The 17,516-nt window shown below is 38.0% G+C and overlaps 3 protein-coding genes across 9 annotated transcripts; all 3 read right to left on the reverse strand.

The window, feature by feature from the left end:
- Positions 1–1,850: 1,850 nt before the first annotated feature.
- Positions 1,851–4,980, reverse strand: LOC103432554 (protein NRT1/ PTR FAMILY 2.7-like). The gene is made up of 4 exons (XM_008370748.4): positions 4,837–4,980; positions 4,243–4,460; positions 3,239–3,780; positions 1,851–2,881 (listed from the first exon to the last, which is right to left on the reverse strand). Exons 1-4 carry the CDS (start codon positions 4,967–4,969, stop codon positions 2,083–2,085), a joined length of 1,692 nt encoding a protein of 563 aa, XP_008368970.2. The 5' UTR covers positions 4,970–4,980; the 3' UTR covers positions 1,851–2,082.
- Positions 4,981–7,617: 2,637 nt separating this feature from the next.
- Positions 7,618–16,399, reverse strand: LOC103433006 (uncharacterized). 7 transcript variants are annotated; one of them, XM_070825009.1, is made up of 8 exons: positions 16,082–16,399; positions 9,969–10,004; positions 9,474–9,729; positions 8,983–9,222; positions 8,639–8,854; positions 8,426–8,521; positions 8,262–8,330; positions 7,618–8,166 (listed from the first exon to the last, which is right to left on the reverse strand). In XM_070825009.1, exons 5-8 carry the CDS (start codon positions 8,816–8,818, stop codon positions 7,723–7,725), a joined length of 789 nt encoding a protein of 262 aa, XP_070681110.1. In that variant the 5' UTR covers positions 8,819–8,854; positions 8,983–9,222; positions 9,474–9,729; positions 9,969–10,004; positions 16,082–16,399; the 3' UTR covers positions 7,618–7,722. The 7 variants fall into 7 exon arrangements, with proteins under 7 accessions (XP_070681110.1, XP_070681107.1, XP_028956409.1 ...); XM_070825006.1 differs by having other exon boundaries at positions 8,262–8,339; XM_029100576.2 differs by having other exon boundaries at positions 8,262–8,342.
- Positions 14,873–15,184, reverse strand: LOC114826268 (uncharacterized). The gene has a single exon (XM_029106343.2). The coding sequence runs from the start codon at positions 15,182–15,184 to the stop codon at positions 14,873–14,875; it is 312 nt and encodes a 103-aa protein (XP_028962176.2).
- Positions 16,400–17,516: the final 1,117 nt, after the last annotated feature.

A 17,516-nucleotide genomic window follows, 5' to 3' on the forward strand; every position in this document is an offset into this window, starting at 1 on the left:
CTTCTCTCAGGCTTTCTTTCGAACACCTTGTGAACATGACTCAGGGTACTTACTTACCGACTCTGATTTTCAGCGTGAACTTCCCCAAATCTTCAAACTGTGCAATTTCAGACAAACAACCCACTTTTCAGACGTTCGAATTTCCAACTCAAGCACCAAACAAGTCAGTGGAAAACATCTTCAGGATTGGAAATGGAGACAAACCAATTGACAACTCTCTGATTCCAACAACGCCACCAAAGATTTTAGCTTTAACTCGAAGTTCTTCCCACGAATATCGAGGTAGTTCATGCCCCGACATTTCTTCAGACTCAGGCTCTCAAGAAACCTACATTGTGCTAACAAAGTTTCTTGAACTAAAACCGGCAGCTTAATCCAACCCAATGAAATGTGCTTCAGTAGACCAAAATTCACAAACAATGATGCATTAAAATTGTAAGAAAATAGAGTTAGGGACTCAAGTTCTCGCTGAGCATACACATCCAAAGGCAAATCAAAATTGGCCTGGGTTCCATACCCGGCGTCGTCCCACCTGGGGTCCGAAAACATCACCAATCCAAGAACAACAACTAGACTAAGAATCAGATTCAAGAAAACCCGAAGATTGTTCTCTGGGATTTCTAGGGTTTATTTTGAGGAGATATCCGAGCCGTTCGAGGGAGGATCTGAGAACCCAATCGAATGGCATCACAAGGACAGGGAGCGATGGATGCTGCCCTGCTCGACGAAAAAATCAAGCGGCTCACGGAGGTCCGACAGGCCAAGCCGGGGAAGCAAGTTCAGCTCTCGGAGTTGGAGATCAAACGGCTCTGTGTCGCTTCCAGGGAAATCTTTCTCCAGCAACCTAATTTGCTCGAGCTCGAAACCCCAGTCAAAATTTGCGGTGAAACCCAGATGAAAAATTGACATTCTTGATTCCTGTTCTCCATGGAAATGCTTGGATCTTTTCATAGCAGAAAAATCCCAAAACTAAACACAAAACCCTCAGAAGAAAAATCCAAAGACAAAAAAAAATAAGAACTATGAATACGGAAGCATAAATGATCAAATACGCGGAAACGAAAGAAAGTAATGAAGAAAAATAGAAGAGGAATCGACCACCAAGATCCATGGCGTGAGCCTTGGTGGCTCGGATACCATATTAACTACATTGCAATGGTTGTGGATTGAAGGGAAAAACAAGGAGAAAGGATGAACAGGAAGATGAACAGACAAAGAGATATGAGGGGGAGAGAGTTTTGAGAGAGAAATAGATTTTGTATTCACTTATCAAATGAATATTACACATACTGTTTATATAGAAATCCTAATTACTTTAACCAAATACTAACTATCTAACTATATTACTAACTGTATTACATTTTTACCCTTAATAGTAAAGTCGTCTTCTTCCCTACTTAAAGCTAGAAGGGGCAAAATATCAAGCCTGTTAGGCAAATTCTTTCCTGCCAATCGCTTATCTCTTACTTGCTGTAAGGATTAGTCTGTATCATAAAAGTATTGAAATGATCTATTTCAGGATGCAGAATTCTGCATCAAACATGTCTACAAAATAATTCCTATATATATGGATATGGAAGGGGCCAAAGCAAACTTGATCCACTCATTAATTCTATTAACACGTGATATTTGGCTCACTTCTGCTGGGAATTTCTTCTTTTGGTGAATACAATAGATTACATTTGAATCATTTGGAGGATAAGGTTTTTATGTATATGCATTTATATAAGCCATCACCTAATCCACACAAAATTCCAAACCAAACTTCCATCGAATGACAGCTAAACCAAACATTATTATTGAAAACCAACTAAAGGATGTACCAAGTTCACCATGGGCTTATGCACCAACTAAAGTTTAATCGGTTTCAACTTCAAAAAAGTATTTTGTTTTAGAATAATATGTGTTCTTTCTTTGTCTCAGGAGGCCGCCGAGAAAGACATTTGTCCTCATTTAGGTCTGGTGCGCGAGGGAAAAAATAATATGAAGTTTATTGAGAGTTTGTACCGCTATTATTCTTAAGTGATGAGTAAGTTGGTCCCCCTCAATTCTTAGAACTTGGAAACATTTTCCATTACAATTTTAATTTTTGAGTTCAACATTTTGGTTTTGATACTTAAAAAACTTGGTACAAATCAAATAGTACACAAAATTCACCACTCCAATCACTGCCAACATCCAAAACACATTGTCCAGCCGCCCTTGATTTATATCATTTGGTAACCACCCCGTGGTCCGGTCTACCAAATTCGTGATTGCAGCGCTCAGAAAAAACCCAATTCCAATCAGCAACGATGACATAGCTGTTGCAGTACTTTTTAGTGATTTTGGGAACTCTTCATAGAACAATGCAACTTGTCCTGGGAGATAGAACCCCTCTCCAATTCCCAAAACAGATAGCGATGCCACGAGCCATAAGGCTGACATGGGCACCACTGAACCGGGATGGTTCATGAGGTTATGTTCTCTAACCACTCCTAATCGTCTCCTTTCAATTAGGGCTGACACAATAAATGCAACAATGTTGATCACGTGACCAATCCCTATTCGTTGGAGGGGTGTTAACTTGGGTGGTACGAATCTATCTATTACGAAAATGGAGATGGCTGTGGCTAAAAGGTTGAAGACTGCGAATGAACCGGCAGGGATTATGAACTGTGGTCCAAGGTGCCTGTCCATAGTTAGGGCTTGGAGTATGAAAAGGCTGGTAGAAATACCGATTGGAGTGCCTAAAAATATACCAGTAGACCATAGTGGCATGATTTTCATTAGGGTTTTAAGGTCTTCCACTTCTTTGACAGTGCACAGCTTCCATGATCTTGCATACGAGCCATCAAATTGCTTGTCTGTTTCAGTTTTTAGCGCCGCACAGTTTAAGAGTCTGCATAAAAAAATGGTGTACAATAATGTAGCTTTCTCGTGTTATAGAATAAACTAGGAGGGTGCTAATGCATAGTGACATGATGTACCCATGCAAATAATCTTTACAACAATGTTGGTTGTTTAAGAATCCAATTAAGTGAAATATATGTTTATCTGACGCTTGCATTTTTCAGCTAGATAAAGTAAAAATAACTTGATGATGAATATATTTTTATACTAATTTTTGTCTATGTGGAGTAGCCAATAAATTTAGGCAAAATACAAAATTAAGTAAGAATTCAACTAACATAGAAAAAACAAACAAAAGTTAATTGGCTAAAAATAAATTTAGACATGAACAGAATTATCAGCATACCTGAATCTTTTTGTTGGTATTGTGTTGTCAACCAAAGTTCCATCTCCGTAATAATAATCTGTGTCTCTTGAAGTTGCAGCTGATGCTTTCCTCTTCCAAATGGCTGCGACCAATACACGTGCTATGAAAACGAACGGGCTACCCTTTGGTTTAACTTGCTTATAAAATCGTTTTCCCAACAAGAACACCACCAATCCAATAGCATTTGCGACGAAACAAATTCCAAACCCTAATCCCCATCCCACGTTGTTCTGAATGTAGATGATGCCTGTGATGCTGATGACGTTGGCCAAGTACAAGGCCAGAAAATACCAGTTAAAGAAAACCCCTTGGTCGTGGGGCTTATCGAATTGGTCAGCTCCCATGGTTGCAATTGTGAAGCTAGTGCCTCCAAGTCCTAGAGAAGCTAGTGATATTGCTGCATAGAGGACTGAGAATTGAAACTTTGATGGAGCTTCACAAGTGAGGGATGAGCCGATTGTTGCACATGTTGATGGCCTCAAGGAGGGTATTGAAGCTATTAGGGTTAATATGATCATACCCTGATGAAAGTTAATCATTCAGTTATTTAAGATAATTGACTATAGTCATCACACAAACACACACATATATATATATATATAGATACTTTTCAAACGATATATTTGTTAGATTAGACGTTAGATTAGGAAGCTGACTGACTTTGAACTCACGCTGTGGTGTAAAGGACAACACTTCTCCTCACTACTGTAGTAGAGGACCACCTGCCAACTAATACCATTAACTAATCGTTATGGTTTGTTTTAATAGAGAATTGTCGCTTGGTTTAACATTTCACTTTTGTTCTCACTCCCGTATAATAAAAGTGGCTGTCACTTCTCCAAGATTCCCACTATCTTTCTTGCTTCTTTGGAATGACAAATTACCCCCAACTTATAAAATTATGCCTTTAGTTGCAGACAGCATAGCTGCAGTAAGTTGAAATTGATCGAGTATAAAGTAGTTAACTAGTGAGTAATCTTTACCAATAAAGAAATGAAGGAAAAAGTGGCGACGACGGGGAAAGGTCCGAAGAAGGAATCAGCAATGAAGGCTCCCACGATGGGGAGGAGATTGTTGGTGCCAAAAATGACATTACCGATTTTTGTGGCGCTTATGCTCTTCACGTTGAACTTTGTTATGAGAAATACTAGCAAATTCGATGCCCACCCGCCACCTGCTACAGACATTCCCAACATACCTCCTGCATTTGTACGTATATATGTTCATCATTTAATCAGGAAATTATTAACCCAATAGGCTTATCTGTGCATAATGAGGCCTATGTGCTTTGACGAAAATCTCACTCATCTCCTTTGAATTTTTAACTATGCGTCTTTAATCCATGTACTTTTATTCCGTTCCTTATATTGCCTTATTCATATTCCTATTCGTCTGGCATATATATATATATATATATAGTCGACAATATCATAATTCTAGTAAGAGAAAATCAGTAGAGTGACTCATTGTTAATTTGCATATAACATGTACTGATGTACACTAAGATCGGTTAAAGAATAAGGAACCAATTAAGAAAAAAAAAAACTGAAAGAGAGAGTGAAAAATGGAGAGAGAACCAGTGACAAAAGGGAAGGTAATCCAGCCTCCTCGTTTAGGATGATACTCATCATCACTGCGTGTTTCAACTTCTATTTCTTCTTTGCCAGAGAGCTTTCCTTGAAGTTGCAGTTCACGACCAGCTGCTTCCATTATCTCTCTCTCTCTCTCTCTCTCCCTCAACTACAATGGCATGGAACTATGCTTCAAGGTTACATATAAAGAAGCGTCCATGTGTGGAACTTTTTGGTTTAATTAATTTAATGATTACCCAGTCCGCTTATTATGGAGAAATGGTTGGCCAGAAAAATTATTTTAATTCTTTTCACAACGACAGTATACTTTTCTTCTTATTACATAATTCACGTACGTACAAAAATGGTGGAACCCTGCGGAGAGACATAATACCTACTTCACACACAAACGAAAAGAAAAAAGAGACACGTAATATCTACTTCACACACAAACGAAAGGAAATGAAAAGAGAGACAAAAGACAAAGCACTTACAAAGTTTTTTTAACTAAGGGAGAGAGGGTGGGCTTAGCCTCACAATGAGCTAGCAATAATGTGGTTTAAATTTGCATTTGGCTAGAATTGAACTTAAGACCTCTAACTTATAAGTGAAGAGAAATACCACTAGACCGTAATACTAAGTGGCTTACAAAGTTAGTTTAATGACTTTATACAAGTGAGAAAACTACATTTCTTCTTTTAGGGACTATATAATGCCATATAAGTGATCATGTTTCTCTCAAACTAATTTTTATGCAAAAATAAAGAACACGTTGATAATAAAAGTCTATAAACTAAACGCATATTATTTATATATAGTGCTATATAGAAAAAGAATACGTATATTCATTAATTAAAATATATATATATATATAGGGTATACATATTTCGTCATTGGTACTCCTGCCTCAGTGTGCCGTCATTAATTTGTGCACAAAGCCATGAGTTTTATTATAGGCCAACATAACCATGCGCATTTTTAAGTGTGTTCTTCTGTACATTTGAAGGCATGGTTTCAATCTTGTATCTCTGAAAATCGCTTGTATATAAACAAATAAGATAAAAAAAAAAACCAGTTGTATTAGTAATTATCAAGGAATTAAAAGGCAACACATGGAACCAAAAGGAAACAGAGCTGGGGTTGGGGTTGAGAGGTCTTCGATTTGATTCTCGTCAAAGGCGAATTTGAACCACATTATTGCTAATCCATTGTAAGGCTAAACCCACCTCCTCCTCTTTAATGTGAATAATATCGTTTTTTTTAAAATAAAATAAAAAACAATGCAATTTGAACAATGTATCATTTCAACCGTCCCAAACCCTTTATTTATTTATTTTTATCTTTTGGCATAATTAAGAATACTATTTCAATTGTCCCTTATACATTCTTAGGCTTCCTTGTTATATGGTTGTCAACATTTGATTTCGCGATTTAATCCATGTGGAACTATGCTTCAAGCAAGGTTATACATATAAAGAAGCGTCCATGCGTGGAATGTTTTGGTTTAATTAATTTAATGAGCCCACCCAATCCCATTTTGTTTTACAAATTTGGCCAGGAAAATTATTTAACTCTTTTTTCAACAACAATGTACATTTCTTCTTATTACATAATTCGCGTACGTACAAAAATGTTGGAACCCTGCGAAAGACACAATACCTATTTATACACACAAACAAAAAGAAACAAAATGAAAAACAAAAAGAAAAAGACAGAGACAAAAGACCGCCTACAACGTTAGATTAATGACTATATATATGTAAGAAAACTACATATCTTCTTTTAGTGATTATATTATATGATCATGTTTCTCTCATACCGCTTATATTTTGCAAATGAAAAGAACACGCAGATGATAAAAGTCTATAAACTAAACAATATTTATAGTGGCATATGGATAAAGCATACGTATATCTATTAATTAACTTTAAACAACCTATTAATAAAAGTCTTATTTGTCAATTAAAAAAGAGTGAAAAGACAATTTAGTTTTCTATCACAAATAAAATCATGGGTAGTAATATAATTTCACACAAATTAAATTTTGATGTTATTTCAAATCTAACTCACGTTAGTTCAATGACTACTAGTCACTTTACTGTTTAACTTTTTTTTTAAAATTTTTAAATTTACTTATTTTAGATATTGTTGTTTATTTATTAAAATATATTTTGAAAAATAATGACTGTAATCACCCATAGTCCCACTACATGATTTTTTTTTTTTGAATTCTAAAGAGTAATATCACTAGTAAAAAAAACACTTTGCGCGACGTACGTACATTCGTCGCGCAAAGTCAAAAATCATTGTGCAAGGGTTTGCGCCACGTACACTTCGTCGCGCACTAACCGTCGCGCCATGGCCGTGACGCTAGGGTTTGCGCGACGAAAAATAACTTGCGTCACGCAAAGTGGCTTTGCGCGATGCACAACCTACGTCGTGCAAAGTACTTTGCGCGACGCACAACCTACGTCGTGCAAAATACTTTGCGCGACGTACAACGTTCGTCGTGCAAAGTGACTTTGCGCGACGCACTGTCTGCGTTGTGCAAAGTGACTTCGCGTGACGCACGTTGTACATCGTGTAAAGTACGTTTGCGCGACGCACATTGTACGTCGTGCAAGTACTTTTGCGCGAGTCCTACATCGTGCAAAGATACTTTGCGCGACGCACATCCTACGGCGTATGTTGCGCAAACCCTTTTTTTTATTTTTTTTAATTAGTGAAAAATAATTTTTTTAAATTTTTTTTGATAAATATTGTAATTAAATTATAAAGAATAATTAATTAACCAAGCAAAAGTATTTAATTATAAAATATCTGAAAATGTACATACAAGATGTCCGAACAAAAAAGAAAAAACTACAAGTGAACTAGGTTTAATATATCAAGCTACTCGGTATCGACATGGCAAGATGGCTCTGAGGTCAAAGGTGGAGCATGATGAGGTACTGGTAGCGAGATTTGGAGGCCGGACGTTTGTATGGCTTGTACAAGTTCTTGCACCCTCCCGACACAGGTATTCAGCTCATCGGCATGGGCCTTCAGTTGAACCTTCTTCGCGCCCTCAGTCCTCAGCTGCATCACTTCCGCCTTCAATGCATCGACCTCTGCTGTGTTCGATCTAGAAGAAGAAGCACCTGTCTCATGAATCCGCACTTTCCCCATACCCCGAACAACCTTGCCACGACGACGACTATAGTTCTGATTCAGGACATCAGTCATGATCTGAAAACCTGCATCCTCAGGTACCATGACGTCCTCAATCAGGGTCTCTGGGGGAAGCTGCGATGCTGCTTCATGGAGAACATCAGTGCTCTTTTCCTCCATAGTAACCTGTAATAATAAAGAAAAAACATATAATGTTTAATAAAAAAATATAAATAATATTTGAACGATTCATACATATAAGAATAATAACATATACTTACATGAAGCTGCTTAGTGGTCTCATTACCAGGTCGAACGTAAACGTCCTTGAACATGTCGATCTCTGGGAACTTAGAACCCTCCTAAAGAAAAAAACATTAAGAAAATTTTATTAATCAATAATAAAAATTAAATTGTAAAAATTTCAAAGTTAATATACTTTTACCTCACGTCGTGCCTCAAGCCTATACAAAAAGGGTTGCGAACCAAAATGGTGGAGAAGTGTCTTTGACTCCCGAGCTTTCTGGCCAGTAATAGAATTCTTTTGTTAAACACACAATGTACATGTTAGTGTGACTATTTGAAATAAATTAATAAAAAATGCTTAAAAAAATAACATTTACAATAATAAATTATTATTAAAATATTATATACATACCACAAATTTTGGGTCCGTAAAATGTTTGTAGAGCCACTCCCAATCCTCTGGTCGGTCCTTCAACTCGTCTGGAACATATAGGCGAGCAATCTTTGGATCATCCCATCGCTTAAAATGCTTGTGAAAATTGTTCTTCCATTGTTTGTACCGGGTTGCTAAGGTCTCCTCTAAGTAGACCATGACCTCAGGGGATATGTCCTCAAGATCATAAACTCACTACGAATATGAAAAATAATAAAATAATAGTAACAAATGTAATAATATTAAGATAATATATTTTGGTTTTTAATATTTGTAAACGAAATTAAAAAAAATGATAAAAGGCTAAAAATTAATATACTAACCGACAACTTGTCTCGCACCAATATCTTCGTCTCCTCAGGAATTTTTGCCCAAGACTCCCGCTGAAAAGGACAATTATCTCGAATAACAACACCACAGCTACTAGCAACGCCGCTATGCTGTTGTGAGGTACCCGCTCCACAATGTTGTGGGTCATACACAATCTTGGTCTTGGAGTTGTTCTGACGTACGCCCTGTAACTCCTTCAGCATTCGACTAGGCCCCCTGGTGTTTTTTTTTAGCTGGCCAAAAATACTTAAATGGTAAAAACCCTAAGCTTAAATTTGTACAAAAAATTCGACACAACCTCCTCTAGTAGTATAGCATTTCCCAAAACCTTAAAACAGTAAAATAATAGTAATTCACAACCCGCAACACATTTTCACAATCCAGCAAATTTTCATCATCATAAAAATAAAAGTTTTAAAATGAAAAAAAAAAATACAACGTAGTGAGAATTAGAAAAAACTACCTGGTGGCTGGGAGGCCTCACCCTCAACTCTGGATGCCGAGGAAGTCTGACCAGAAGGCTTTGGGTCGTGGTAGCGTCAGTGAGGCCGCCGTGCACTGAGCGACTCAACGGACACTGATGACGTCAATTAGACGGGCACTTGAGACGCTGTAGAAGTAGCCTCAACATTGGGTGTAGGCTCCCCAATCAATGGAGCACTCACGGCTGGAGCAGTAGATGCTGATAATGTGGGAGGCGCATTGGTCACACTCCGACGACGAGTATTCAACTTCGACATCTATAAGTAGGAATGAAATGAATCTTCTCGTTCCGCATTATAATTGGAGAGTGTTAAGTAGGAAAGGTAAACCCTTTCAATGCAATACTTGAAAAAGAAATAACATGAAAATAAAAATAATAATAAAATAAAACTGAAAGAGAGAACAACATGTAGAATTTAGTGCCTGGGGAAAGTAAACAGCTATAGTTCTTCAACATCTATGGTTAGATGGAATGCTTTGATTGCACACATTTTACCTGTAATAGGCCGGCTAGATATATGAAAGACTTATCCTGTAAATAAAATATGATGTTTTAGTAAACCACGCCTAGCGATATTTCGTATCATTGTTCAAATTGAAAGCACAAAGACGGAGTCAAAACATTAAACAAACTACAGCGAACGAAAAGGAAGTTCAACCATACACCAAGGGAAAAAAGGAACTCTTTGCTTATATATATTACCGGTCTTTATCTTAAATTACTTGCAGTGGGAGTCACAATAAACATACATATTAGTTATATTTGGTCTTCAAATAAGCATACAAAACCACCTCTATCCGCATGCAAACTTAAAGCCTCGGATTTTCCTAAATTGTTTCACGAACTTTTGCAACACTCGTACTACTCAAGATCACATGACATATTGTCTGTTTTCAACTAGTGTATCCTCTCTCGGTCATATTGTCTGCTTAAGGAAAATCAAATAGATACGAGTTGCCTGCCTATTATTGGTGTGATTTCAACTGTTTGACATAATTTACATAATTTACATACAAAAATATGGGACCGAAGAGCATGACTGAAAATCAATTGGTCAGCTATAAGAGAAAACGATTATAAATACCCCAAACTATAGAACATAGACCACACAAACTTTAGAACATAGTTATTGAGTTTTGATGTATATTTGCTTGATGAAACAATTACAAGATGAAACATATATATAGGGAAGAAAAAGATCATAAGCCTAATTTTGCCTAACTTACCTATCTTGCTTGACTAACCTAACTTGCCTAACTTTGAACAAGAAACCTAACTTGCCTAACTTTGAACAATAAAGTTGACTAGCCTAATTTCACTAGTCATCCAACACCATTATTCCAACATGTTTATTTCATGCATTTTAACACTCCCCCTCAAGTTGGAGTGTGGATGTCGATGACACCCAACTTGCTAATTAAGACCTCAAATTGTGCCGAGCTTAGTGGTTTGGTGAACAAGTCTGCAGGTTGATTCGAGGTCCGTATGTAAGCTGTTTGCACCATTCCCATTTGAATCTTCTCACGTACTAAGTGACAGTCTATCTCTATATGCTTCGTTCGTTCATGAAACACTGGGTTCGAAGCAATGTGCATGGCAGCTTGATTATCACAAAACATTGTGACTGGTTGTGCATGATTTACTTGCAAGTCCTTCAAAATGTTTCTTAGCCATATAACTTCACAACAAGTAGTAGCCATAGAACGGTATTCTGCCTCTGCACTAGAACGAGATATTGTGCTTTGTTTCTTCGTTTTCCAAGATATCGGTGCTTATCCAAGGAAGATACAATAACCGGTTATTGACCTTCTAGTGTCTTTACACCGAGCCCAATCAGCATCACAAAAAGCTTGTAATTGTAGTGAACCTGTAGAAGGCAAAAGAATTCCCTGTCCAGGAGATTGTTTGATGTACCTGAGAACCTTATGCACCGCTTCAAGGTGTGGTTGTCGTGGCTTGTCCATGAATTGGCTCAACATATTAACCACATAAGTCAGGTCAGGCCGCGTGATGGTTAAGTAAATCAGCCTCCCTACAAGTCGCCTGTATGAAGAAGGATCATGTAGGAGCGTCCCATCAGTTTGTGTAAGGGACAGGTTTGGTTCCATTGGTAATCGTGAGGGCTTCGCACCAAGGAACCCAGCATCTTCTAGTATCTCCAATGCATATTTGCGTTGGCACAAGGCAATCCCTTGTTTAGATCTTGCAACTTCTATCCCCAAAAAGTATTTGAGTTTTCCCAAATCCTTTAGTTTAAAATGTTGGGAAAGGAAGAGTTTAGTCTCTTCAATTTCTCTCAAATTGTTACCTGCAAGTATCACGTCATCAACATACACAAGTAATGCTATGAAACTGCCTTGACGGTTTCGGACGAACAATGAGTAATTCGACCATGATTGATGAAAACCAGCAGTCTTGAGAGCACTAGACAACTTGATAAACCATTGTCTCGAGGCCTGTTTTAAACCATAAATGGATTTGTGTAATTTGCATACTCGTGTCTCCCCATTTCGTCCGAACCCAGGAGGCAGGGACATATAAACCTCCTCGTATAAGTCACCATGCAAAAATGCGTTGTTCACATCAAGTTGATGAAGATGCCAGCCTCGTATGGAGGCAATACTCAGGAGGACGCGGACGGTGGTGAGCTTGGCAACTGGAGCAAAAGTTTCCCGATAATCAAGCCCCTCAATTTGACTGTAGCCTTTAGCAACGAGATGAGCTTTGTAGCGTTCAACACTGCCGTCAGGTTTAAGCTTCACCTTATAGATCCATTTGCAACCGATGGGATGTTTGTGAGGTGGTAAGGGCACAAGAGTCCAAGTGCGATTGTCATGAAGGGCAACAATCTCTTTTTGCATGGCGTCACGCCATTTTGGATCATGAACAGCCTGCGAAAAACTGGTGGGTTCTTTGATAATGGTGAGGGTGGTGAGAAAGGTTTTGTGAGTGGGGGATACATGGTCATAAGATAAATAACAAGATATGGGGTGAGATGTACCTGATGACTGGACCATGCTTGTGGAAGATGTGGGAGCAACACGGGAAGGGAGAGCCACCTCAACATGAAAGTCCTGCAAAAATGTGGAAGTTTTGGTCGGTCGAGTGCTACGACGGAGTGGAGGTGGGTGGTCTGGTGATGGAGTGGTTGGAGGTGGGGAAGAGTGTAGGGTATGTGAAGGTGGTGATAAGGTATCTGGTGGTGGAGTTGTAGTAGGTAAAGGAGATGAGAGTGGTGTGATGTTGGCAAGTGTGGGAGAGGTGATGTTTATTTCTTCGGGTGCAAGGCTTGATGGCGACTCAATGGAAGAGGTCAAGTCAAACGTGATGGGTGAGGGTGTAATGTTTGATGGAGATGGGGCAGCGGAAGTGGTATGATTTTGGAATGGAAAATGATCTTCAAAAAAAACAACATCCCTAGAAACAAAAGTCTTATTGTGTTTTATATCAAACAATTTATAACCCTTTTGACCATAAGGATACCCAAGAAAAATGCATTGGATTGCACGAGGGTCGAATTTAGAGGGCCTTTGGGCGTGTGTAGAAGCAAAACATAAACTACCGAAAACCTTTAAATGGGAATAGTTAGGTGCTTTGTGAAACAGTTTTTCGTAAGGTGTTTTACCTTGGAGAAGTGGAGTGGGTGTTCTATTGATGAGGTAGGCTGAGGTTAAGATTGCATCCCCCCAAAAACGTTTTGGCAAACAAGCTTGAAAGAGCAAAGCCCGAGCAACATTGAGCAAATGCCGGTGTTTACGTTCGGCAACACCATTTTGTTGTGGTGTGTTGACACAACTAGATTGATGTATGATGCCTTTGAGAGCATAAAATTGCTCAAGCTTAAACTCAGGGCCATTGTCACTTCGTATGATTTGAACTTTGGTATTGAATTGAGTCTCAATCATTTGAATGAATCCGACTAAAATGTCTTTTGTGTCAGATTTATGTTTCATCAAATAAACCCAAGTGCTTCTAGTGTAGTCATCTACGATGGTAAGGAAATACTTGGCACCTGAAATAGAAGCAACTTGATAACCACCCCAAATATCAATATGCAATAATTCAAAACATGATTTGGTAGAAATAGAGCTCAAAGGGAAGGGTGATCTTGTTTGTTTGGCCAATGGGCAGATTAAACATTTTTCCAAATCACAAGCCTTATTGTTAAATAAAGGTAATAACGAAGTGGCTTTATGAGATGGGTGTCCTAGGCGTTGGTGCCAAAGCTTTGGTGAGACGGTTTGAATATTATTGCATGTTCCTTTCTTTGATGGGTCGAGGTAGTAAAGTCCATCCCTTTCAGTTCCTGTCCCAATCATCTTCCCCGAGCGAAGGTCCTGAATGACACAAAATTGGGTGAAGAAAATGGTGACATATAAGGAATCATAGGCTAGTTTACTGATAGATATTAAATTCAACCTAAAGAACGGCACACATAGGACATTTTCAAGGATAAGATTATGAGAGAAAACAACTTGTCCAATGTGAGTGACTTTGGCAACGGAACCATTTGGCAGTTCAACTGTATGATTTTCAACAGCTCGTGAGTGTGTAAGGAGACTAGGACTGCAAACTATGTGATCCGTGGCACCACTGTCCAGGATCCAAATGCTTTTGGTTCCTTTACATGAAAAAGAGAAGGCTTTACCTGAAAGTTCTTCATGACTATGAGGATTACTGACTTGATTGGCAAATGATGATTTGTTCTTGTTCAACATCTGAAGGATTTGCTTGCAGTCCTCCTGAGAGAACGGGAAATTAGGCACTGTCTCTTGCTTGTTACTTTGTGAAACTTGATTCCCCTTTGAAGAAAAGAGACGATTGGATTCGGTCTTTGTGGCTGCTTTCCGTTTTCGACAGAAATCGAAGGTGTGGCCTTTCCATCCGCAAAAAGTGCACTTGAGATGTGCACGACAATTTTTGGTGATGTGATTGGTTTTATTGCACTTTCCACATCGCATCTCCTTGTCTTCAGGTGTAGGTTCTCGCGAGAGATTCTTCACTGCAAAGACAACAGTTTCTAGTTGTGTGATTTTCCCATTGGAAACCTCTGCCTGGCGTTCATGTCGAAGGACCAACGCATATGCCTTGTTCACCGTAGGCAGTGGTTCGAGAAGAAGAGTATTGCTTCGAACCGTAGCATACGATTCGTTCAGTCCCATAAGGAACTTCATGGTTTTCTGAGTTTCAACATATGAGTTCATCTCATTCTTTGTTCCACAACTGCATGCTGGAATGGAACACAAAGTATCACGTTCATCCCATAAACTTTTAAGTTTAGTAAAGTAAGAACTTACACTCATATTGCTTTGGACGCAATCATGGATCTCATTCTCAACATGGAACAGCTGAACTACATTCACATGTGAGAACCTCTCCTGCAGATCGGTCCACATTTGTCAAGCATCCTTGTAGTTGATGACACTCCCTGAAATCTCCTTTGACATGGAGCCTAGTAGCCATGTCTTGACCAAGTTGTTGCAGCGATTCCATTGCTGCAGCTCCTCAAAATTATCCTTACTTGGTTTGTTGATCGTCCCATCAACAAAACCAAGTTTGTTCTTGACCATTAAGGCCATACTCATGGATTGAACCCATGTGTTGTAGTTGTCTTCCACCAATGGTTGTGGTACGAGGATTGCACCAGGTTGATCCGAGTGGTGGAGATAGAGCGGGTGGTTGGGATTTTCCCATTTTGAATGAGAGGCCATGCCTAGAATGGTTGATCTCGTGGCTGCTTTAGAGCTGTGTTTTGTGGTTTTTCCCAGATCACAGCTCTGATACCATATTGAGTTTTGATGTATATTTGCTTGATGAAACAATTACAAGATGAAACATATATATAGGGAAGAAAAAGATCATAAGCCTAATTTTGCCTAACTTACCTATCTTGCTTGACTAACCTAACTTGCCTAACTTTGAACAAGAAACCTAACTTGCCTAACTTTGAACAATAAAGTTGACTAGCCTAATTTCACTAGTCATCCAACACCATTATTCCAACATGTTTATTTCATGCATTTTAACAGTAACATCTCAACCTCAGAACTTCCTCTCTGGACAGAGTTCAGAGTGGTTTGACTCATACTCAGAGCAAAAAGTAGTTCGGAACAAAACACGACACAAGTGTAGACATAGAAACAAGGAGATGAACTCCAAACAGGAAACAAGGACAAGAATATATCACAGCTTCACTCGTTGCAACGTACGGGAACCACATCTATCCCTATTAAAGGTGGCCCAACGTGGCTTAATACTTAATGCCATCAAATTAAATACATGGAATACAAAGGTGTTAAAGAAACAAAATTTATCTTGTAAACTATACCTAAATATGTAGGACTATAAGCTATTAATTAACATAGATGTGGTAATCAAGTTAATAAGCTAGAGAGAATACCACTAAATAAAAGAACAGAAAAACACAAAACCACCTTTCTCCAATAAGTAGTTTTAATAGACATAATCAAGCCATCTTATTCACATCGGATTAAAGAACTTGCAATGATCATAATCACCATGAAGCCAATGCCAGCAATCTCCATAAAAATTTGTAGAAAACTGAAATGGTATTATGTGTTTATGTAAAGGATACTAATCATACTCACCTTGGGGTTTAAAGTTAAATACAGGAGGAAGAAATGCAGCAATTTGGTAACAGATAAATTTGTGACAAAAACCCTAAATAACAAAAACCCATCGAAAATCAGAAACCCTTTCCTTGATTTTGGGACTTGATTCGCGTCGGCTTCGAGATTCCCGTGGCGGCCTGTTGTTTGGGTTCAAGGTCTGGGTTCGACAACCCAAGAGGAAAGACAGGATTTGGGGTTAACGGGGAAAGAAATAGGGAAAGAAAGAGAGGGGGATTTGGGGTCTAAGGGGAAAAAAAAGGGAGGGTTCAAGGTCTGGGGTCTACGGGGAAAATTGAAAAAAGAGCTTGAAGGTTCAGCTTTTTTTAATAACTCCAAAACTGGGAAGGACAAGTTCTTGGGAGGGATGGTTCAATTATTTTGTCAAAAGTTGGAAAATTGAAAAAAAAACGCCCATTTTTCACTATTGGACCGCCAAATTTATCACAACTCGCGCAACGTAGTTATACAATTTGACGTCGCGCGAAGTGATTTTGCACGACGTACACATAAAGGGGTCGCGCAAAGTATTTTTTCAAAAAAAAAAATTATTATAAAAATTACTGAAAATGTGATTTTCCTCATTTCAAAATTAATTTTTTTTAAATAAACCCCACAAAAATATATTTTGCTAACAAAAACCCACAATAATTTTTTCTATATATATATCATTCAATTTCTTAAGTGTTATAAGTACAAAATAAATAAATTAAAATCTACTTTGTAAATATATATACCATTGAACTTGATGGGATACGCATTGTATGAAACTAGTTTCAGTGATCCAACCGTCAAACTTGTCTGTATATGCTTCGAGATCGCATACACCAAAAATTGCAAAAAAAAAAAAACATTCAGAGATTAAGTAACGGGACAAAACATTTCAACGGATATAAACGAAAAATCACGATTTAACGGTTAATTTAACTTCGATTTTGATGAATTTTTATAGCCACACTCTTAAACCCTATATGAATACAATCAACTAATTCGATCGTCAATTTAAAACATTGACACAAGTGGATACCACAAAATCTTATGTTATACTTAATGAAAGTATAAATAAACTTCAAGTGTTAGTGAATCTAATGTTTTGATGGGATACGCATTGTACGAAACTAGTTTCAACGATCAAACCGTCAAACTTGTTTGTATATGCTTCGAGATCGTATACGCCAAAAATCGTAAAAAAAAAAACATTCAGAGATCAAGTACGGGACAAAATATTTCGACGGCTATAAATGAAAAATCACGATTTAACGGTTAATTTAACCCCGATTTTGATGATTTTTTACAACTACACTCTTTAACCCTATATGAATACAATGAACTAATTTGATCGTCAATTTCAAATATTTACACAAGTGGATACCACAAAAGAAAAAGGCAATGCAAGAACCCCAAAAGAAAAGCA

Source organism: Malus domestica, chromosome 01, assembly GCF_042453785.1.
Source record: "Malus domestica chromosome 01, GDT2T_hap1".
NCBI classification, from domain to species: domain Eukaryota; kingdom Viridiplantae; phylum Streptophyta; class Magnoliopsida; order Rosales; family Rosaceae; genus Malus; species Malus domestica.

Bases quoted from the DNA above. Each gene is read 5' to 3' on its own strand.
- LOC103432554 (XM_008370748.4), bottom strand. From the start codon at position 4,969: ATGGAAGCAGCTGGTCGTGAACTGCAACTTCAAGGAAAGCTCTCTGGC. The intron at 4,461-4,836 runs GTTCTCTCTCCA...GTACAAATGCAG, and splicing joins TACCTTCCCTTTTGTCACTG to GAGGTATGTTGGGAATGTCT. The intron at 3,781-4,242 runs GTAAAGATTACT...AACTTTCATCAG, and splicing joins TTTCCTTCATTTCTTTATTG to GGTATGATCATATTAACCCT.
- LOC103433006 (XM_029100576.2), bottom strand. From the start codon at position 8,818: ATGGTCTACTTAGAGGAGACCTTAGCAACCCGGTACAAACAATGGAAG. The intron at 8,343-8,425 runs GTAAAAGTATAT...TTTTTTCTTTAG, and splicing joins GGCTTGAGGCACGACGTGAG to GAGGGTTCTAAGTTCCCAGA. The intron at 8,167-8,261 runs GTAAGTATATGT...TTATTATTACAG, and splicing joins AGACCACTAAGCAGCTTCAT to GTTACTATGGAGGAAAAGAG.
- LOC114826268 (XM_029106343.2), bottom strand. From the start codon at position 15,184: ATGGCCTCTCATTCAAAATGGGAAAATCCCAACCACCCGCTCTATCTC.